Source organism: Salminus brasiliensis, chromosome 11, assembly GCF_030463535.1.
Source record: "Salminus brasiliensis chromosome 11, fSalBra1.hap2, whole genome shotgun sequence".
NCBI lineage: Eukaryota > Metazoa > Chordata > Actinopteri > Characiformes > Bryconidae > Salminus > Salminus brasiliensis.
The window spans coordinates 18,025,595-18,049,866 of NC_132888.1; the positions used below are offsets into that span (position 1 = coordinate 18,025,595).

General features: G+C 42.0%; 1 protein-coding gene across 1 annotated transcript; it reads left to right on the top strand.

The window, feature by feature from the left end:
- The first annotated feature begins 358 nt into the window (after window positions 1–358).
- Window positions 359–5,457, top strand: pipox (pipecolic acid oxidase). Its single transcript, XM_072691782.1, is given in 5 exon segments — window positions 359–389; window positions 1,555–1,629; window positions 1,632–1,717; window positions 4,323–4,484; window positions 5,326–5,457. Coding segments are annotated over 5 exon segments (486 nt in total).
- Window positions 5,458–24,272: the final 18,815 nt, after the last annotated feature.

The following is a 24,272-nucleotide window of genomic DNA, read 5'->3' on the forward strand; positions in this document are numbered from 1 at the left end:
AAGTTGAATAAATAAAAAACCAAGGTCTTCATGACTAGATTGCAGAGAATGGCAACAGTCCAGCACAGTTTATTGATCCCCCTGCTCTAACAGCCTTGCTATCCCTAGAAATCAACTGATAAGTTAAATGAAGTATGCCTGATCAGAAATTCAAATAAATACTGATGACATAATTCTGCATTAGTTGGACACTGTACATGCAGACTGATATCTAGTGAATACAAAGAGCCACACTCAACATCAGAGAAACTGGTAACTTGCTCTTATAGCCTTCTACACAAACACTTGGGAACTGTACTACCATCAAAATAACACCCAAACACGTAGAGAAAGGTAGCCCGGGTGAAATGAATACACAATGACGGTGAGCGAGGGGGAGCGGGAGACAGGTCCAGTATGCAAATAGATGGTGCCAGGAGCCAATGGGAAAGGTATGAATTTAACACATCAAGACTGTACTGCACAAACAAAAGGCGCACTCTAAAGGGCCTCATATTTCACTGGGACAACTCAGTTCACTCGGTCACTCTAACTCAACTGAATAAATTCACTAGAACTCAAAATATGCCAAAGAGTTTGTGTGTATCTTAACTATTCATTTAGTTTGGCTAACTCAAATGTCTCCGGAATGCCTCAGCTGTAGTGTTTAAGTTGTTAACTTAATAAATTGAGTAAGTAGTGTAGTTAGGTTTTACAGTGTACTTGTTGAAACATTAATGTGAGAAATGATTCAATTCAACATCAGTTTAGTTTATTCAGTTTTGTTTTTTTCAGAAGAATTAATGCAAAACAAACAATAATGTTGTTAAATATTACAGAATATTTCTGTTGCAATCACAGTGCAACTGAATTTCACATTGGAATAATGTATTTTTGCCTGATGTACTTATTTTATTTCACTATTACAGTATACGGTTTATTACTATCATGGTTTGACAGCTTTTACATTTGAGTCCTGTTATACAGGTAGTCAAATGCAGTGTCATAGGAGTCATAACCCAGGGTAATGTTAACCAGTAGACTACACCAATCACAGTAAATAAACCAACCTAATAAAATAGTTTGTACTTTATGTTAATTGCTATTAGGGACATGCTACTGAAACCTTTCAGCTGTATGTATTAGATTTACGAATTAAATCAGATTAGCATGCACAATTTGATTTGCCTATAGCAGTAGTCTAGCAGAGGTTGTGTTTTCCCTGCTCTAACATACATAGTAAACCTGCGAATTAGCTGCTAAATCAGGTTTGTGTGAGCAGGAAAATAACCAAACTGGGGTGAAATGTGGCCTTCCACTTGACCAGTACTGGAGTTTCCCATCTCTAGGCCTATAGGCAGAATACAGTATTGTGGTAGTGTTAGCCCATTAAAATGTGAAATCTACAGTACTAGTGTAAGAGTACTAGTGTAAGAGTATTGGCCATTACAGTCCATTGTACAACATGAGTGCCTGCTACTGCATCCCAGCTCTCTCAGAAGTGTTAATGAGGACTCATTTACAGGCCTAACTGGAGCAGCTAACTATGCAATCCTGTTTGCTGTAGACATACAGGGCTGCTTGTGGTGGGTCCTGAGGATGGGCAGGCCGTCCAGCTTGTTAAAGGTTCTGTGCAGAGGAACAGATTTCCAAAGTCAACCTGACGAGAGGACATGCAGCATTTGTGGAAACCACTGCCGGAGTTCTGAACGCAGATCGAGCGGTCAGAGCAGCACAGGTCAGCAGCTGCTGAAGAGACAATTTCCTCTCAGCTCAGTCTTTCTCATAATGGTCCTTTATATAAAGATGTTGTTGACCCTGGTACACTTCCCTACAAAGGCAAAGCACAGTAACAATGGCAACAGTGTAACTGCCTTCAAAATCTGCTGTTCTTTCAAGCGTGTTGAGGATGTAAGTGATTCTGCACTTATATTCACTTATGTTCAGTCAGAAGCATTTCACTTATATTCTTAAAAGATATTTGGCTGGACAGCAACAGCACTTTAAAGCTGTCCTCTCGTTTTTACTGTTGACACTGCCCTTTGCCTTTGTGTGACAGTACAGAGGCTACGTCAGATCAACTCATCTCAGATCATCAGATCTTCATTTAATGGCAGGCTAAAAGGGGATACTTTGGCTAAATATGAAGCTAACAGGTGCAAGTTGTTGTGTTTCAATTCAAGCATGATGGCAATGGGATTTCCTGTAGAGTACCCAGATGTTTACACTGGTTTTGAGGGTTCTTCTATTTTCCACCTTAAAGCAACGCTATGTAGCATTTTTACCCTAAAATATTACCTTCAAAATCATGTTAATGTAATTACGAGAGGATTACTCTAATCTAGTTTACCGTAGCTTGTAAAATGCATGTGATAGTGTGTCCTTTAGGGGTGGATTGAAGTGTGCATAACGCTTCCCGACTGTAGGGGGAACCCAGGAACAAGAAATGCCAGTTCTCGCATAATGCTGCTTTACAATGTTGATTATTACGATTCAAACATCAGATCAGGTGGTGATAGGAACCAGATATCTGAAGAGTTCAATAGCTCTACAGTCTACATCATAAAAAGTTGGTACATTAAATGGTAATGCCTAATACCAAAATAATGTTTCACAATAGTATTATAACAAGGTTTTGTTGTGAGCTATGCTAGTTCATATCTATGTTTTACTGAGCTGACTAGTAGTACTGGTTGACTGAATTAAAGAAAAGCAAAGTTAAATAATGTTTCTGTGAAAAATTTTATGAATGTAGCATCTTTTATGCCATTGGGGGAGGTTTTACAATGTTACAATCTAAGGGAAAATGGTGTAGAAGTGTTCCATCAAGCACATGACAATTACACATTGTTTTCCCATATTCTAACAAACACATGAAACTCAATTTCACAATCATGTATTTCTTTGTTCAAAGTATTTTGAAAGATTTATCCTCTTTAACGAGTGCAGTTCAAACATACCTCAGATGGCATCAATAACTTGACATTGACTTACAGCTGCCACAATATTCTAACATATTCAAAGTTAGAAAAAGATGTGGAGATGTACTGCAGTGTGTGTCCTTCCAGCACTCCAGTGGACCACAATCCTGACCATGCGCTAACACAAGACGGTAACATCATTAGTGAGTGTAGCTTGTTAGGGCTTTCCAGCACTTCGCTGTAGGACTGCGGCTTTGCACCTTTGCACACACAGTGTCTCCTCCAAGCCTCAACACATTCTGGCTTACAGCAGATCCAAAGTGCAGTGCTAGGCTCCCTGATGGCACTGTCTGAAAGCTCATTATCTGACCAGCTCTTTCCTGATCATTGTTTCTGGTTTCATCCAGTGTTGGTGTCATTCTCCTTCAACCCCAGTTCCCGTTCCACCAAAACAAAGACAATTCTACAATTCTTTTCTTCAGAGAAAATAAATCTCTTTTACCTGATTCAATTCAATTCAACTTTATTGTCATTATACTAAAGCAGGGTTGTTCAGTACAATGGAATACTCACTGACGATTAAGTCTAAGGTGCAGAACACAGTGGTATATGATACTGTAGTACAAGGACATAGTACAAAAAACATGAGACGGTGCATAGACAAGTACAATCATTACAAAAATATACATGTCTGTTAATATTTGTCAGGTTTCAGTAGAGGTGGGTCGTATGCTTTGTGGAACAACAGGTACTTCTAGGAAACTGAGAAACAATGTCTGTAATTCCTGCCAAATTGTCAATTTTCCAGTCAGTATTTTCTTTATGGTATGGTAGGTTGATACAGATAAGTGCGGCTTCTCATTGGTTTGGACTTAGGAGCTTGACTGAAAATCTAATGCTTAAGACCACCAACGTAATTAAAAAGTCACAGTGGAATCAGTCAATAGGTGGAAGACGAAAGAACCAGTTTTAAAAACATCATTGATTGTGAATACACAAGGGAGTCTAACAGTGACAGCTCTCAGCCTGGTTCTTCACTGTAAACTGAGGGGAACATAAAGGGTATCATAAAAATCTTTTTTTTTTTACATTTTGGCTCACTTTTGACTTTTTTGTGGACATACAAAATACACACACACACACATATATATATATAACTCATTATTTAACTATGCTAAGGAAAATTCACAGTTCCATTCTAAAGTTCCACCTCTTCAGAGAATACTTGGACGCATAGCAGGGTACTATGGTCACCTTATTGACTCGAACTATTAGTCTATTCTAACTAGCTAAGGTTTTTCTTGGGTAAATAGCAAAGCACTTTTGTAAGTCATTCTGGATAAGAGTGTCTGCTAAATGCCTTAAATGTAAATGTAAATGTAAAGTGCATGTAGGATTCATTTCTCTCTGTTCTCTTCTCAGATGGTTTCTTCTCAGGCACAGAGTGGTGTGATCCAATATGGACAGAAAGTGGTCACCGTGACGGCTGGATCTGGCGTGTACAGGGCGAGACGTCTGGTGATCACAGCAGGTTCCTGGGCCAACACGTTCCTCTCACACACCGGACTGCAGCTGCCACTGAAGGTACAGCAGCCAGATGGACAGAGTCAAATCAATTCATTCATCCACTTTCTCACCACCTCACACACACACACACACTGTCTTTATCTGGCTTTAAAAATTCATACCACAACACTCTGAGAGAATGGCAGACGCTAGGTTGCGAAACATTATCTGAAAGGAAATCATTTCCGCCACAGTGCAGCAAGGAGGTCAGAGGCTGGGAATTACACACAGCCCTGCGGAGCTTGACTGGCATCACCCCAGGTCAGCTGGAAAAGTCAGCTATGGCTCAGAGTAAACAAGCCAGGACATTTTCCTCCCCCAGTGTTACCCGCTGCCTAGCCAGTCTCAGCTCACACAATCTTCCCCATGTCACACACTAAAAGAGAGGTGATGGGTGGGGAAATATTCAGTGTTGTTTAAGCTCGGAATTGGGCCCGAAATTGGAATTGCATTATTCAGTGTAGCATGGACCTGAAAGGCCGCGCTCAAGTGAGCAGGAGTGTACGTGTGACTTGTGAATTCATGTGCTGGTGGATTTTTTATAGCCCCCGAATAAGGAAGCAGGCTGGGCAGTTCATTAAAGTGAGAGCTAGTAAATGCTGTCCCCTTATTACCTCTCCCATGATGTGATTTGTATCAGTATATACTCATTTAATTAAAACCCCATCCCTGATACCACGGTAATAGTAGGACGCTACTCTGGTAATTGCTGTTGGATCAAAAACAGCAGCGATGGAGGGAAAGACCTGATCCAATCACAGTGCCAGTTAGAGTTAAAGACTCTCTTCCCCCCACCCCACCCCCCCACTCTCTCTCTCTCTCTCTCTCTCTCTCTCTCGCTCTCTCTCTCTCTTAGCAGGTGGTCAAGATGGATGTGTGTTACTGGAAGGAGAAGATTCTGGGCTCCTGCAGTGTCAATAACCGCTCCCCCTGCTTCGGCCAGCTGCAGCCAAAGAAAGCAGAGGACAGCATCTATGGCAGAGGTCTTTAAATCTGGACCTTGAATTTTCCAGTTCCAGTTTCCAGTGCTGGACTTTGCCATCGCTGTATAGTCCAGTGTTTGTGCCCTGGCGCTGTAAATGGTAAACAAAGTAAGTGGCTTAGGTTCAGCCACACAACTGTATTGCAGCTAATCAGCAACAGACATGAAAAAAATTAGGCTATTGCTCGATTTATGCTTGGTAGCGATGTTGGACGAAGCCGGCAGAGAGGATCCAAGAGTGATGAAGGTGAGTGACAGGAGGCAGGACTTGTCTACAAGAACAGATGAGGCCCGCTGTTAAACTGGACTGCAGCACACCAGAACAGGACTCTGGTGCCTTTGTGGACAGCTAGCATAGCTGAATAGCTAATGTTATTGCAACTTATCATCATAAATCATTTCTAATACAGTCTAATACTGTGAAATCTGTTTAACTAGCTGAGTCTCAAAGGACTCCCATCCACCTCTTTCTCTCCTAACACTCCATCATCATCGGAAACTGGGAGGGCTGGGAGGGCAGGAGTTGTATTTTGTACATGCTTCTGGAAGCATGATGATCAGGATTATGTGTCAGAAAGGCTTGAAAGTTAATAGCCACAGTTTGAAAGTTTGAAATGTGCAGTTGGCTGGCTTCACCTGTCTCTGAGGAATCACATGCTAGCCCTCCCCCCTTCCAGTGCCAGTGACTAGACTGAAGAAAAAATTGGAAGTGTAGTAAGCGGTCATTCTGTATATACAGAATCACAGACAAACAAGTTGTAATTTATCCATATCAACATGGACCGGAATCTCAGTGGGGTGATTCCAACATCTTGTGCAATCAATGCCTTGAAAAACTGAGGCTGTATGAAGAGCAAAGGGAGGCTCAACCCAGTATTAGTGTAGTATTCCTAATAAAGTGCTTGGTGAGAGACTTTGCAAAAGCAGTTTAGGGAAGACCGTTTCCTGATCCAGTTTAAACAAGTGTCAATATCTCTGTATAATAAGGGAAACAAGTAGGGCTCTACCACCTTGTAAATCCCAGTTTATCCCTGGCTAAAGCCCCCTGTTCAACCTGTTAACATTGATTGAATATGCTATGTAGTGTTCTATACCTACAGTCCTTCGCCTTAAAGCAGTTTACAGCCACACTGCAGAACCATCCACTGTAAAAGCTTTTGAATATCCACTGAGAGCACCTTGTATAAGCCATTCTTTAGACCAAAGCACAAAGAAAAGCAGTGCTGTTCCCTCTGTTTCTGGGTTAAATAATAAAGGATGGTTCAATGCTTGAATGGCGCTGTAGCCCTGCTCTCTGATCTGTGTTCTCTTGGTCGATGTTGCTGTTTCCCAGCACGCTGTTGCCTCACTGGGAGTTCTCAGACCTATCACGCTCAACATGGCTGAAAAGGAGAGCACAGATGGTTGAGTCATGTTAGATGTATTATCTCTGCTCCAAAAAACCAGAGCCTGGCTTTGTGTGCCTATCGGTCCCTCTCCCCAGCGCACCGCGGAGTGATGTATTATGGAGCTGTAGTGCTGTCTCAGGTCCCAGATGACAGGGCTGCAGGAGGCCATTCTCTTTTATGAATCCTGTAGACTGGATTGAAGTGAAGGTAGTCTCAATGTGTATGCCTTTCTCCTCCATCTGATCCGAGTGCCTCTGCGTGCCTCTTATTTCTTTAACTGTAAATTTTGTCCCATCTTCCCCTTTTTCTCCCAGTTTGGTACTGACAATTAACCTGCTCCCGCTCCCTGCTCCCAACACTAGAAGGGTAACACATGTCTCCTCTGATACATACAAAACCAGACAGTATCTTTTTGAACTGTCACAGATGCAGCATTCCCAGGCAGCAGACACACTTTGAGGAAAGAGCCGGGTCCCCAGCTCCAGGACCAGCTAACAGACGCCTGTGCCGGCCAATGTTACTCTAAGAGTAATGAGGGGAGAATGTGCCATCTACCTACACGAGAAAGCACAGACAATATTGTTCTCTCTGACTTCAGCAAAGCCACTTGGAGCCCTTTTCATTATAGTTTCATTGTAGTTCCAAGAAGGATGAGGTTACTCAAGGTTCCTTTCTTTCTACTTTAGCTGCATTAGCCAGCAAGCTATCATTTACTTCACCTTATATGTACATCTCTCCATGAAACCCATGAACCTGAAACCCATGCACCATGCATCACCTCCTCTCAAATTTAAAGACAATTGGTGGACCAATACTATTAAAATAATTACTTATTCCCAAAAGTGTTCAGTAGAACATCCAGGCCACTGGAAAGCATCCACACTAAACACATCAAACCATGTAGGAATATAGGAAAGGGTCCTAAGCTGTTTACCATCATCTCCAAAAATATATTAGGAACACTACACTGATACTGGGTTGAGCTTTCCTTTGAGCTCCTGATCCATGCTGACTTCATTACATCACAGATGTAGGAGCAGTTTCATGCTGCCAATTCCACGTTCTGCCACAGCCCTAAGGTGTTCTACTGGATTCAGGTCTGGTGACTGGAAAGGCTCCTGAAGAACACTGAACTCATTGATGTGTTCATTGATATGTTACTCATTGATATGGTATGGTGCATTATCATACTGTAAACACCCTTTAGAAAATGAGAAATTGTGGCCATGAAGGGATGCAGATGGTCAGCAACATCACTCGGATAGACTGTGGCATTCAAGTAATAATTGATTGATTGATTGATTGGTAACAGGCTCAGTGTATGCATGCATAAATTTGACATTTTGACCAGCTACATTAGCCACTGCCTCCCGAGTCCCATCCTCATGCCTGCCGTGGTTGAAAGCTGTTTATACATGGTGAGTTAGCATTCAAGTTCATCTTTAGACGCGGCCACCCAGACTCCACAATAAAGCGATGTCAGAATTTGTCACACAGTGAGTTTCTTCACACCTGGGAAAGCAGATTGGCATGCTATGCATGTGTAAGATTTGCAGATGTGTACGCTTATTACTTCATAGCTTGACTAATTTCTCAGATTTGCCTTCCAGATGGTTTCAGTAAAAAGCATGCACATCTTCCAAAAGTCAAAATACTGCACAGGTGGCAAAGTGCCAGAAAATACAACTTGTGCAGTGCTAGAAGGAAATGGGACACATACAGAATTCTAATCAAACTAATTTAATAAAAACAAAACCTGAGATAAAGCTCTAATCCAGAGTAACCTTCCTTTAGCCAATCACCAGCCTCCTCCTGTGTTAAAAGACCTCTACTTACACACCTGTCACATCTCTCCCCATCCCCATGCCGCTAGGTTTGGCAGGATCTGCGAAGTCCAAATGAGAAAAATTCCTCTGCTAAATTAACACATTTATAGATATCTACTAATTTAATTATAGATGTATACTAGTCATAATCATTGCCATAAATATATATGCAACCCTCATTTGCCTGATCCTATGACTGGCACATTTCCGGCCAACAGGATTAACCTTTTGGCACACTGACTCTATTGCATGTATCACTTTTTGACACGTCCACCTTTTGTCATGCCCACACCCCCAGTCTGCAGAGACTCACAGTTGGGCCTGGATGACAGCTCAGCATAGATTTTTGAAGCCTTAAAGTTGTCAGACATTTGAAAGTACTGTCAGAGGGTTTTTTGAAGTCTTCTAGTATATGGTCAGCATTAGTTTGTGTGTCAGATGCTGGTTCTGGTGGCTCACAGTAGCCTTTAGCTTAACGCACCTGATTCAACTTCTCAGCTAATTTGCAAGGTCTTTATGACTTGAAACCAGGGGGAACAGTTCCATCCCATTTTGATACCTGTAGTTTAGCGGGTTTAGTTAGGGTTAGTTTAGAGGGAATTGTGCCAGACCATGGCCTGCCCAACTGCAGATTACCACTGAGAAAAGAATAGACTAAAGAACCCTCGAGGAACCTGTTTTTAAGGACAATTAATTGTTCCAGTGTTTTATGAATATGTCCCTAAAAGTGGCCAGCAGTTGGCAAGAGAAGCAATTCAACTCGCTGTGACAATAAAGCTTGCACGCAAGCAGCACAAGACTACTGCTTGTTTTGAAAATATGAAAGAAAAAAAACAAGACACCCTTAACAAAAATGTAGAGTCTTACCTAAAATTGTGCTGAAATCTGGGGATACTGCAACCTCACAAGCATCTCCACATCCCACGCCTCTGTGATGGCACTGTATATGGTTGCATGCTGTCCTGACACAAGCAGAGGAGAGGAGGTGAATGTTTGAATGGATGAGGAGGGAAGTGACTGGAGCAGTATGGAAACAGATGATAATTGTGCGAGGACACGCTGGGGCCAAGCCGTCGTTTTTAATGGGATCTGCAGAACAATGTCTTTGTCAGCTCCACCATATTGATTACTTTCACCTTGCCAAATAAAGAGAGAACATCCCAAGAATATACAAGCGTCTCTGCCAAGTACAAATGCTGTTGGAGGCCGATCAATTCAATCACATATTCCTCTATTAGAGAGGCCAGTCGCTGACAAGCTGCTTTCAGTGTCTGAGATGAAGGTGATGGGTTGACGAAAAGTGCAATAACTGCTATAGACCTCCCACACACAAGTTTGGCTAAACTGCTTTGTGACACCGCTTTGGGTTTTCTCAGAGTAATGAGCTGAATTCTGTTCTGAGCTCTTCGATTCAGTTCATAGGTGGCTCAGTATTTAACTAACCTGATTACATTTTGAAGAGTGAAGATTTGTAGAGTGAAGTGAAGCTAATGCATAATTTTTGAAGAGCCTCATATTAACATTTCCTCTCTTTGCTATATCACACTGCCCATAGGTCACACCCGACTGCCACTTTGTCCTGGATCTTCACCCCCCACCTACAGCAGTGTTGTGATCGGAGCTGGATCCTTAGGTCAGTTTAATCATAACCTCCCCCCAACACACACACATACACACCCTCACCATCTGAAAGAGCCAGCTCAACTTTTAATGAGGGACTGAGCAGGGGCAGCAGTGAAGGACGGCATGTGAAGCCCCCAGTGCGGACCCCTTTTATCCTCTAATTAAAGGCGCTTGTGGCTCCCTGGGCTCATGCGTGCCTCCACAGCCGCCGCTCCGGGCCCAAAGGGCTCTCCTGGCATTTGTTCCATCTGTTCTCATCGCCTTGTCCTTTAGCTAATTACAGGCTAATTAATTTCTTCTCAGGCTCGCTCTGGAGGAGCGGCCGTGGACCGAGAGGGGCTCTAGTAGCGGCATTTTATTTTAAAGGCTTGGGAAAAGATGTGCAGGAGTGCTGCTATTAGCTCCCTCATCTGTAAGCCATTCATTGCACACAGCATTGTTCACAGTTAGCAGCAGGACCTGACCGAGATCTCAGTTGGATGATAATGCTGGCTGGAATCGAGGTCCTTACAGCTTGTCAGCATTTGCTGCAGAATTCACACAGGCAATTTAGGATGCACCCAAGTAGAAACTCTGGGCCGATACCGATATCCAATATTTTTCAAATACAGAGAAGTCAGAAGTGGGGGTGCTAAGGTGGTTGCAGACCCCTCACATTCCAAAATTGCAGCAGGTAGTGTGTGTGCAGCGCAGACATAAGGGTCTGGGGTTGTGGGTTTGATCCTCACGCCAGTCTGTGAGCAGTGTAGCGTGTGCTACCCTTGTCTGAGTAGACTTCCTCTGGATAATCCAGTTTACTCCCACCTCCTAAAAACACATGGTAGGTAAATTGGTTAGGAAGTGGCAGATAAGAAGATGGACGGGTTGATCTAATACAGACTTGGGTGATCTCACATTTAATATAAATGAATTACTATTTCCAACTGTTATACTGTATGTCACGCTTGCTGTGCTTTCAAATGTTGAATCTTCAGTCTGCAGCTGAGACAATCTGCCACAGCGCCACATTTTAACATATGTGATTGGTTGCCTCTCATAGTGAAACATGACTTCACTAATAGGATTTCAGGATTGTTACCCTTCATAATCATTTAGCCTGATCTGTGATGCTGCTCAATTCAAAATGTGGATCCTTGACAGTGGAAAAGCACTTCCAATGTTAGCTCTTGATTAGCATGGTTCTTGGCATGACTTTTGTTCCTACAGAAGTACTGAGTGCTTAGAGGCTTCCTCCCTGTTTAAGCTGAACAATCAAACTGATGGGGGTGGAGTAATGGGAGGTAAGGAGATGCAGTGGAGTAATGAGGTGTTGATATGATGCAGTGGAGTGATGGGGGTTTGAGGAGATGGGGTGGAGTAATGGGGTGTTGTGGAGGTGGAGTGCTCATACAGTGACCGACAGAAGATCAGTAAAAAAGACAAGGAGCCTGTCAGGGTCACTGTTTTTCAAGCAGATTGCCTCAGGCCCCTAATACACATGTGCTGCTGCTATTGCTAAAATAATAATCATTTTATTATGTTCTACATATTGCAAAGCTTTCAATTAGCAAGAAAGGAGAGAGAGAAATGGCTAATGCAATCATAAATGTAAAATAACATGGGAATATGGCCATTTGTAGCTCCTTAAACTCAGCATAAGTCAGGCTCTAGCTAGCAGAGCAGTGCCAGAGAGAGTGGTGCTTGTTGAAGGGCTGCCTTAAAGTCTCCTAATGATTTATGGCATTTATTCTTCTACCTAAATCCCACTTTTAGGCCATGATAGAAGCTGGGGAGTCCTCACTATTAACCTTTCCCCTCCTCTTTTCTTTGTCTTGTGTACTGTAATGACTGCCCTCCACGCTGCTCCTGCAGCCTGACTGCTGCTGATGTGCATGTAGCCAGCTAGAAACCTCAAGGGCCGTGACAATTTGGCTCAGATTCCGAGGCTAAACCGCGATGGGGCTTCGGAAAAAACGCCGCTTTTGCCCTTTCTCCCCCACACTGTGCCTGTCATCCAAGCTGGGTCGCCAAAGTAAGGGCCTTGCGGTTGCCATGGCTACCCCCGTCTGCAGAGAGGTCTCGTCGCATACGTCCGGCCGTCAAAGACTCGTCCACTTTGTGCCCTGCCTTCAGGACTTCAAAGAGCCACCCCAGTGCACCAGAACAACGAGCTGAGAAAACACACTGCATTTACGAACGCTGCTTAATTCCCTCACACATATGCGCACACAGAGTTATACTGAAATTTGGCCGTGTGTGTATGTGTGTGTGTGTGTGGGAGACAAAATCCTTAATTTAGCATCAGGACAAAAACAGTGCAGGAAGGAAATGTTCTGTGACAGCTCGAGTGACTCTGCCAGTGTGTAGTTATTTTTCTTTCTTTTTTTTTCTCCCTTTCTTTAAACCAGTGCCCTCTCATGTGGAGATGGTCTGACTCAACAACAGACCACTGATGCTGGCTATTTATAGAGGGGCTATATTATTCTCCACACACTGCTTCAGTGCTGTGGTTGAAATGAAGGGACAGCGGTGTGCTCACCTGTTCAGGAATCTGATTTGTTTCGCCACAGGCCACGGCTTTAAATTCGGCCTCGTCGTATTGAAGGTGCTACGACCTTTCACCCTTGTGCATCAGACTCTTCCACAGTTAGCCCTAGTCTGCTCCCTGGGACAGCGATCTGTAACTGAGTACACTCAAAGCATGTGTGAAAACCTACTGCACAGATCTTTGCTCAGACTCGAATGAGTTTCTAATCTAACCCACCTGCCCACAGGTACACACCCCACTTGTTGCATGGGGATGAGAGCGGCTTAATCATCCTGTTTTCATGTGAAGTAAAAAAGATAATGGTTACTACAACAGGATAATGGTTCTAAACACACCTCAAAGCCCACAATGGACCACCTGAAGAGGCATAAGCGGAAGGTTTTGCCTGGCCCTCGCAGTCCCCAGACCTAAACATCATATGGATAGACCTTAAACGTTTATGCAAAACGAACAAGAATCTCACTGAAGTAGACGATGTACCCGATTAAAGAAAGTGGCCCACATCTAATCTCATCTGATCGGTCATTGGGCAACACCAGACTGGTAATATTAACATAGCCTTTGTTCATTTTTTGATTGTCCCAATCATTCCATTGCTGATGACAATCCAATTCTGCCTTTTATTCCCAGAACTTAGAAAGATAACATGTCTGAAAGAAGTGCTAGATTTGTGAGCAATGACAAAACAATCTTTATGCTTACACCTAAAATGACTACAGCTGGTCAGTGCTGTTTTGGTCAAATATCATTACTGCTGTGATGTCATCAGTGCCTCAAGACCTCCATCCTCTTGAATTGACCCTAACATGTCTCACATCGCTGCACTGCATGCATAGTATTGATTGCATGGCCTCCCTGTCAATGTTTGCTGCTCATGAAAGATCAGCAGCTAACACCCCTACTATAGCATGGGGAAAAATCATTTGTGCTTTCAGAAACTCACTGTAGTGCCGTAAAAGGGAGCTTCATAATACATTAAAAGAGGCATTTGGCCAAAAACGTGTGTTAATCCTTCAGTTACCTTGGTCTGGACCAAAGCAGAAAATGACACATTGTTGCATTGTATTAGATGTACTGTAAATGCAAGTGCAATCATTTAGGCTATATAATGGACTTATGTGCCTGTATGTGTGAACAATGAGTGTTAAAGTAGCTTTGAATGCATGTCAGCCTCGTAACTATCCATAAGTACTAATTCACCAACTCATAAACAGACAGACATTCACGTCAAAACTGCAGCAGGAACTCATTATGCATGTACAAAGGCAATGTATACAGCAAGATGATGACAGTTTGACATGTGTTTGGTTTAATCTCTGGACTGTGTTCCTTTCATATTTCAGCTGAACATCACCAGAATGCATTTAGACGTGGACTGAGACCAGCCTGTTCAGTTGGTCTTGTTTCATTTGTTTGTTGCACACCAGGGTTCACATTGGAGCATTTATTTACTTGTTCTAATGAACAGCACTAATAAAGCAATCACACCAGGGTTCCTTTAAATTGAGCAAAACCTGTCAAGTCTGAACACACTCTAATATATTCTCTGCCCTGTTATGTAATATATATATATATATATTCAACCTTTGTATTAGCCAGGAAATGAGAATATAGTGCTTGTTGTTTTGCAAAAGTTACATCCACTTTCAAGCTACTCGGCAGAATCAAGCTACTAATCATCAGAAGGTTTTCCTAGACTTTAAACCAAAGAGTCTCACACTAAAGACGGGGCACTGTGGGGCGAGAAGGCCGATTTACAACAGATGTAGCCATATTCACATTTATTTTATTTTGGCTGAAGTTCATCTTCAGTAACATCTGTGGTAAATGATGCTTAACCCCTGAAACGCTGTGCATTGGCTTATTTTTTTCACTCTCATAACAATCAGCTTCATAAACCCCAAAATGGAACCCTGTGGGACTTCACAAAACAGTTACCAAATCATTCATAAGGGTTTCTGCATTAACCTCTCGAGACGCTGACTTTTGCTTGGTGTGCAGTTGTAATTTTGCTTATTTAAAATGAGTAGGTCCTAACAGGTATAAAAACTAACCTTAGTCTTTGTACAGGAAGTCATTTCTGCAAAAAACAATGTCCTCATTTGAGGCCAAAGGGTCAAAGCTTTAAAAAAAAAATATCATGGTGCAGAGAAGCAGAAATGTAATGTCCCTATATGAGGACGCAGGAAAGTTAGGATTAATAACTGAATAATAAACCTTGGGTTAAATGTGTTTTAAAGTTGATCACCAGACTGGACACTTGAATAGAATGATTCCTTTATTCAAATGTGTCCATTTGTGCATAAATAAAACATGTCATTAGAGTTGTTGTAAAAAAGTAATTGCACAGGTAAAAGAAAACACATGAATTAAAATCATAGTCAAGATTGTATGCTTTTATTTATTTATTTTAATTCTTTTATTGCATGTTTATATTTTCTGTTGTAATGCCTGTGTATAGTTTATGATTATCTGCTGGTAATGAGCTAGTAACTAACTTTAAAGCCTCTTTTTCACTTGAGATGAAGAATGTTCTTGTAAATGATTCCCTGACATAATAATAAACCCCTTCTGAGGGACGATGCACTGCTTGCTGAATCAACAGCACCTTTGCCAGAGAAGCCATTAGGGTCCTTTAATAAGACTGTAATGGTATTGTCCGTTTGGGAGCGTGTTCGTCTGTAACAAAGGCCCTAGACTTAAAGCATGCGCTTGTTTTATGCATTACTTCCTCCTGCACAGTCTAGCGCAAGGGCTCCGCTGCATGCATACAAAGCACGTTGTTAAAAAGACATCATCCGCTGTGGCGTTTGTCTCCGAGCAGCCGAGCCGCTTGTTGTTATGCTGTAAATATTTCGCCCTGTAAACATGTTAATCACTAATCAGGCAGGCCGTTACTATAGCCGTCCGCCACCATCAGCGACAATGAGGAAATTATACAGCATGACGGCAGGGAGGCCGAGGCCCATTCATCCTCTGGGCCAGCAGTGAGAGCATATTGATAGCATTAGATTATTAATGGCTGCATTAAATTGCCATCAGACATGTGCAGGCTAATATTTACCTCAGCAGCTCGATGCTGCTGCAGCTTTTGAACTGTGTGTGTGTGTGTGTGTGTGTGTGTGTGTGTGTGTATTAGTGCGTATGTGTGTCTGGAGTGAGGCTGCTGAGCGAGTGTGTGCTCAGAGGCCACTCCAGGCTCTGCTGTAAACCCTGCAGGCTCTGGCTTCTTGTCAGGGAGCTTTAATAAATGCAGCTCCTTAGCCCTCATACAGCTTCATCTCTCGCTCACAATATGAGTGCAATGCTGTGAAAGGACACCACACAGACAAAACAGTGCAAGATCAAGATCATTACAGAGACATTTAGCGATCTGTAGAAAAAATATACTTGGCCAAGTGTGTTTTTTGAAGCTGTGACTGTATGAGAGAACGGTGGAGTTCAGTACCTGTTCCTTTAAATGATCACCCCACCCTTTTTCATTACAAGTTGATTCTCATTTTTCCATTTGAGCTAGTTAGCTAACATTTACTTCACCTTGAGTTCACATCTTCTCTCTCTCTCTCTCTCTCTCTCTCTCTCCCTCTCTCTCCCTCTCTCTTTCTCTCTCTCTCTCCCTCTCTCTCTTTGGTGTGTTGTCTATTAGGGTTAACCACAGCAGAAGAGGAATCTAGAGAACATTGCAACATACTGCAACAAACATGGCATGGGGGCAGGATATATTTATTTGGAAAATTTCAGAATCATAATTAGAGGTAATGGCAGAAGTGGATTAAAGTAGGAGAATCCAAACAAGGAATGAAATGCCTACGGATAAATCTAAAGGAATCATGTAAGAAACAAAGGAACCAAAGTGAAAAAGAAGACCATGATACAAGAAGATTAAACAAAACTATAGACAAAAAAGACCTAAACAAGGTGGAGTTGTAATACATCAAAATTTCAAGACACTTACATTTTTCATATCTCTTGCATTTTATGTTATTGCTTATTAAATGAGTTATTCTAAAGGCTTTCCACTTACTTCAGATATGGTTGATCTTACAAAAATATACTATAAAATAGTTTGGTCTCAAACTTCTGCTGCTTTCAGATCTTGCTGATCTATGAAGATCCATCCATCCATCCATCCATCTTCTTATCTGGTCAGGACTGGTCATCTGGAGCCTTAAGCAAGTCACTCTCACACCTAGAGACAATTTAGCATAGCCACTTCCTACTGTATGTTTTTGGGAGGTGGGATGAAACCTGAGAACCTGAAGGAATCCCACAGAGAGAACACCCCAAACACATCACAGATAGAGCTAACACACACTAGAATTCAATAGGAACCCAAGTCTTTTCTGTAACTTGGCTTATGGTCAAATTCTGTACATTTCTTTGCCAAACTTTTAAACATCTAGCATGGCCAGTCAGGTTAAACTGACCAATTAGGTAATTGGCTTGAGTTTTAGTTTTAGTATAAAGTCCCTTATGAAGCAAAGGTGACTGGTTCCTGGACACAAACACCCACCTGGGCATGCACCACTGAGCAAATCCCAGCAAATCCCAGCTAAAACTAGCTAATGCCAGTAACTCTCTCCAGTTCCCATGCTACCTCCATGGTTAGATCTGGTTATGTGCAATTTACCCTCTTCCTATGTTGATGAGGAGAGCTTGAATGCTTCATATGCTGCTCTGAACATTGCTTCAAACCTACGTTCAACAACACGAATGCCACAAACTATCCTGAATCAGCCAAGTCGAAAGTTTCCTTTTAGTTGCCAGATAGCAGCGTCCTCTTACCTTTGCACTCAAGGCAATTTTACCTGTAGCTTGTATGACGGTGGTCTCCAGAGAAAGGAAAAAATAGCTCCCTCTCCAAAGTGAAAAGGAAACGGGCCTACACCATGCTACACTATACACCAGCAGAGAAGAGGTGATAGTGAAGCTGTCCTTCAGAGAAAATAACCCAGCTAGGAGTTTTCAGCTTTACTTACAACTCTCTCGCTCTCTTCCATCTCTCATGGTCTCTTTACCCCCCCTGCTGCCTCTCCACACCGCTACACAAATTGGCCTTCTCCAAAGTGTCAGCACCTCTAGTGTTTAAAAACATGGGAGGATGAAAAAAGGAGCACCTAAAAGCATTTCGCGGCTGATAAGCAGCAGGAGGCGAGGCTTGTGTTGCTAAGGCAGAGAGAGTGCTGTTTACGTCTCTCTGGTCAGCGGCTGTGATGCAAGAATAAAGCCTCAGTGAAAGGACCTGTGCAGTGCACAGGTAATGGAAGTAGAACCCAAACGAGATGAGCCCTCGATGTTGAGGACACATTGTGTGATTGCATTAGCCAAATAAAACAGCACATCAGGGTTTGGAGCAGCCACATAACAAACATCTCACAGCAGGAGCGCTCAGCTAGGGTCAGCACCCAGCATGCACGGAATCAAAGCCATTAGGCAAATGAAAGACCAAAACTCCATACTTCAGCTGTTCCATCACTCGTTCACTCCTTCCTAATAGGGTTACTGTTGTGAAGCTTTTTATTAATTGCTTGTACACTAATTAGTGTAGTCGGCTGTTGTGAAGGTTACCTCCCTGTTTTCATTAACACATGATGGGCAGTGCCTTTTTACTCGAGTCAGTATCAAATCTGCTTTGTTCCATAGGCTTAAACAGCATGCTTGCTAAGCAACTGAGCTTTGTAGGAAGAGATATATGTGAAGAGTGGAGTAGGATGTTCAAACCACAGCATACCGACTGCTGTAGGAGACTAAAGTTCTACAAACTGATTAGTAGTACATGAATTCTGACGTTCAATATAAAGAAAGTTAATATTTCTAAATTATAACCGCTTAGTATTAGTATAATATTTTTTGGGCCATTAAGTTTTGTAGAGAAGACTATGGATGGGGGTGTGTTTGTGGAACAGAAGAGTGATAGAGGTTGATAGTGTGTGTGGCATGGGAAAGTGAGCAAGAGAGAGAAAGCTTAAGCTAGTTAGTGAGAGAGATGTGAACTCAAGGTGAAGTAAATGTTAGTGAATGAGAATGAGTCTAAGAACAGAGAGGAGTAATGAAAAGAGCAGTGGAGCAGTGGCTCATTATCATTTACAGGAACCGGCACTTAAACCGGCTGTTCTGAACTGGGCTGTTTAGACAGAGTGCTGTGATGCTGCGAATTGTGTTAACTGGGGAAAAGGGCACAAAATTTCAGCTTTCAATAATTTGTGTCTCGATTGTCTAGATTGTAGAGAAATCTATCCAATTTCAGTGGCTCCCAAATGAGGCACTATTTAAGCATTTGCCCCACCATCAAAGGATCATTACCACTGATACCACTGCTATGTAAAACTGCTAAACTGGGTACATATTAAATTGCTGCGTTGTTTTTATCTGCATTGTTGTTAAATTTATCATATATGCTAAATTTATCATATACAGTTATATATACACCCCCTGAAATTGGGGTATAGGTCCAATGGGCTTGTCTTGGGAAAGGAGAGCAAGTTCCATTCCCATGTCTAGCTCTGTAAGATTGAGATCTTAAGCTGCTCCAGTCGTGTCTTCATGTGTACCATGTATGTTTAAGCAAAGGTGGGGGCTCATTTTCAACCCTTATGATAACACTTGTGCTAGGTGATTGGTGTCATATGCAAACTGTTACATGTGACGTGTGCTAGGGTATAAAACGTGAGGCTTTCCTTTGTCTAGCGGGGAGAATTGGCAGACTCTCTCCACACTGTACCTTTGATTATAATAAAAAAGCAGGGTGAACAAGTGTCTACAAAAACAGCAGTAATAAGTTGCCATATATTTTTTAACCTGACTGTATATCTTTTGCAGTACTTTTCCAGGAGGCACAGCGTAATAAAGTAGGAAAGCATTCATTTCACTGCACAGTTTCACAGACTGCTGACTCTTTGACTCCTGCCTGATAGAAAGTCCTAATTTGAAACTAATGTTCCTGGAATCCCTTCTACTGTTGCTCTAATGTTTAAAAACATCAAAACAGCTTCATTAGAACAACTCTGGACTTTACTTATCCAGTCTGTTTAATCCGGACACCGTTTTTTTACATAGAACTGCCTGGTGGCACGGTGGTGCCGCAGGTAGTGCATGTTTCACACAGCTCCAGGGGCCTGGGGTTGCGTATTTGAGCCCTCCTCTGGTCTGTCTGTAAGGACTTGGGGGTATTCACCTTGTGATTTCCCAGTAACCATGTGGGTATTCTTGGCATAACCCAATGAATCTTTTCAGTCATCCTCTGTCCAGGACTGCTGTAGAAGTTCACAGCTAAAACTTCCAGGCTTTTCTCAAAACAAAGGAACTGCATCCATAAGCCTGCTGTTTTGATGCAGCTTGGACGTCAGGGTTTTTTCCCCCTTCTTCCTCTTGTTATTTGGTATAATAGAAGGCGGTGGTGACTCTATGACCTCTGGAAGTGAGCTGCCATCATCCCACCACTTTTATCAGCCACAGCACACGCTGCCTCGGGGGGATGGCCGTTAATTAACACCACTCTTCCAAGCTCCTCCACACCCTGAGCTTCAGTGGCGATAAGGGCTTTGTTTTGGGTCAGCGTCCTGCCGTGATGAGGCCGGACAGGGCAGAGCCAGCAAAGTTCAGAGTGGGAACAATGATACTGAGGGGCATGAGGGCAAGGGAAGGCAGAGTCAGTTCAGGCAGGAAACCATCTTCCAGAACAGAGTGGGACAGCTTTAGTGAAGGTCAGTCCCAAAGGGCCATCTAACAAGACTTTACTGTCTAGAAAGTGGAGTACTGTGGAACTTGGTGATGTGAAATGGCGCCAGAACAGTAAATATTAGTTCAATGTAAAATCAAATTCACATCATTTGCCTATAACCCAAACAGTGAACAGTGAATGCAAAACATGTTTGAGACAAATGTAGCAGAATGTAGCAAGTAATGTACACATATACACGCACTTCTAAAAATGGATATAAGTATGGAGAAAATTTCACAAATTGTGTAATTTCTAATTCACACCCTGCTAAAAGAGCCGCCGCTTAGACAGTTGTGCCACCCAGGAGCCCCTTTTTTAAGTTACATTTGAGTATATATAAATAAGAATATATATATATATATATATATATATATATATATATATATATATATATATATATAAAAATATATATATATATAATAATATTTATAAATAAGATTTCTTTTTTTTTAGATTAGAATTATTTTTACATTTTTAATAGTTTTTTAGAGTACATCATTGATAGATTACGATGTAAATACAATGAAAGTGGGTTTATGTAAAATAACCTGTTATAATGAAACTGACCGGATCAGAATTGTTCTCAGCAGTGGTGATTGGAACTAGATGCCCGAAGTTTCAGCTTTTGGCCTGAAATGCACATTCATTTTAAAATACACTCATGCAAATCCATAGAGCAAATACTATTATACTAAATATTATAATAAATAATAATAAATATATTATACATATTATATATATTATACATATTTACTAAATAAATATGATCATAGGGTGTATGATGTAAAAGAAAATGCTAAAATAAATTCAAACAAACCCACAGTAAAGGAGGAGTCAGGATGTAATGCAATCACACTGTGACACTGTGAATATGATCACAGGGATCTGTGGCTACCCCAGGCTTTGTAACCGGGAGAAATTAAGTGGACTACCAAAACGTCAAGTGTCAGGTAGTCATATTGCACTTCCACAACACATAGAAGGGTGATACAGCTTAGCCATATTGAGGAACAATGAGACAGTGCCTAATACCACAAAGAGATGGAAAAAACAGAAAGAGGAATGAAAACTATTTAGAGAAAGGTTGGTGGCGGATGTAGTGTAGTGTAGTGTAGTGTAGTGTAGTGTAGTGGATAACAATACCGCCTACCCCGGGAGGTTTGGGAATATTCTGGGCTGGGCTAGTGGGCTAGTAATGTTTAGGGCTGGTTACTGTGAACATACATATATCACCATACACATAAAAATACAAGAACATTCACACAATCTTAAACTCTGCACTGAGGAATGAATCTGGTCTGGTTTAACAACACAGGCAGTGTTCTACAGGAGCTTAGTTAACATATTAACTTATTTGGCTGTTGAGTTTCAAAACAGTTATTTTTACCCTAATGGATGACTTCTCTGTTAACTGATCCCTTAAAGCAGTTTTATGTAAAACAGCTTCAAAAACATGTTGATGCTTAATTCACTTGTAATAGGGAGAATAGAGTTGTTATCGTTGCTACTCTGGGATCGGCTTGCCAGAACCTGAGGTATGTTACTTTGGTGAAGCGGGCAGAACAATGCTCCTGAGAACTGGGCAACATTGTGTAGCCCGATTCATATTTGTGTAAAATTATATAAAAATACTATAAAAAATACTTTATATTGTGTCAGTGCACATGCTTCTTTCTGTATCTCACAGCTTGTGCAGAAATGCATAAGTAAAGAGTGTTCTTTAGCACGCATTACACTTCTCGATTGTAAGGGGGAGCCCAAGAACAAGAAATACCAGCTCTCGCATAATGCTGCTTTAATGCCATGGCTGTCCAGGTGTGTCCAATGAAGTCATAAGGAATAACAATATGTTAAATTAACTGACATTCAGTCCATATACAGTGCATGGCTAGGCCAGATGCTACAGTGTCAGATTCTGATAGCCTTGAAGCCAGGGGACGTACACCAACAGCCAAAAGTGTCCGGGCCAAGGGAACGTTCCCCAGCAGCCGTGCAGGATGGCATAAAAAGTACCTGTGCCCCTCCCTAATCAGGCAGCTCCAGGAGAGGAACACACAGCGGCTGCATTTGGAAGTGTAATGAGCTCTGTGGCACTGCTGCTGGGCGAACGGGAAAAGGCATCAAATGCTTTTTTTACTCTTTCTCTCCTTGTCACATCCCCTCGAGGGAGAGATGGTGTTTGCCTCTATCCCTCCCTCCCTCTCTCGACACTTCGCAGCTCGGTGGAGATGATAATGTCCAGGCATGAATATTGCATCATCCCTTTTGATCAGGGCTTAGAACAATCCTGATAGTGTCACCCAGACGAGTGCTGCAGAGAGGAGAGAGACGCTCCTGCTGGGAAAACTGCAGCCACAGTGCATACTGTACTTTAGTTTATGGGAGCAGTGGATCCAGAGGCCAGTTAAAACACTGCTTGGTTTGCTCATGAAAAGCCCCGTCAGCAATCTTGAGGACCATGCTTTAAAATTAGCCTCAGAGAGAATGGATTTTTAGTAAAATATTAATGAGGAGTGTACTTTTGGTTTTTATACACTGTCTATCAAAAGTTTGGGGCCACCTGACTCTCCTAAATGTTTTCTTTGTTGGCAGTAAAGTCTTTTTAGCATTAAGCTGGTTAGATCATTTTTCTTCACAAAAACTGAAGGAACTGCTGACAAATGTGCCATTCATTAGCTCTCACTTTTTAGCTGCTTAAACCACGTTTTGGTCAAGATGTGTAAGACTGTATGCAGTAAAAGTGTAGTAACACAAACACACAAGGTTGTCAAAAGAATTTTGGTGTGACCACCCCTCATCACATCCTTTACTGCTGTCCATAGACCTCCTACGGTGGTGGGAATTTTTCTTCCCCACACGTTTCCCAACCCAGTCCCACAAGTTCTCAGTGCTTTTTAAATCAGCAAGTGCATTGGCTATGGCATTACTTTAACCCACCCAGTCACTAGATGAGCAGTGTAGGTCACCACCAGGGGAAAAATGGCTCAAGCTCTTCAAATAAACTAAACATTTGCTAAACATCAGTGTTTGACACACAACATCTGAGCAAGTCTTTCTAACTGCCAGTGAATCTCCAGGTTTGATATGGTTTCTGAATGCGAGGTTAAGAGTCTACTAAATTCACACAGTTCTAATTATACAGCACATGGATTTGGAGAAGCTTAATGAAGGTTCCCAAACAGAACCTTTTTTTAAAGCCTGCTGCAAGATAAACCCTAAAACAGCCCCTTGGCGCTTAGGGTACTGTCTTATAAGCCTCACAGACACCCGATAAGTTTGCCTTACTGGAGCTTCATGACTGAGACTTTCTCTAGGTAAGGATGTTCTAGTGTTGGGTTTCCTCTCCACACCAACTGTATAAGTAGATGTATGGATGCTTTGGTAGGTGTTTTATATTTTGCACCTTCAGCCACAGATGCAGATCCTCTTCTTTGGATATGGTGCCCTGCAGCACTCAAATATTTTTGCTGATCATTGTTTGAAAGCTAGTTAACTAGATAGCTCTGCTGTAAATAGTGTTAAATAGCCAGCTGGCATGTTGGGTTAGCACATTGAACTACTTTAAGATCAGTGTCCTCAGCAGAAGCCTACTTCAGACTGCATTAGCTTCAAATACGATACGACCATAAAGGGTTTGATATGAAATGAAAGGAAATTCTATACAAAAGCTGAAGGAACCAAATCTTGGAAGTGGGGCATTGCAAAATAAGGTGGATAGTGCACTGGTTTTGGACACCACT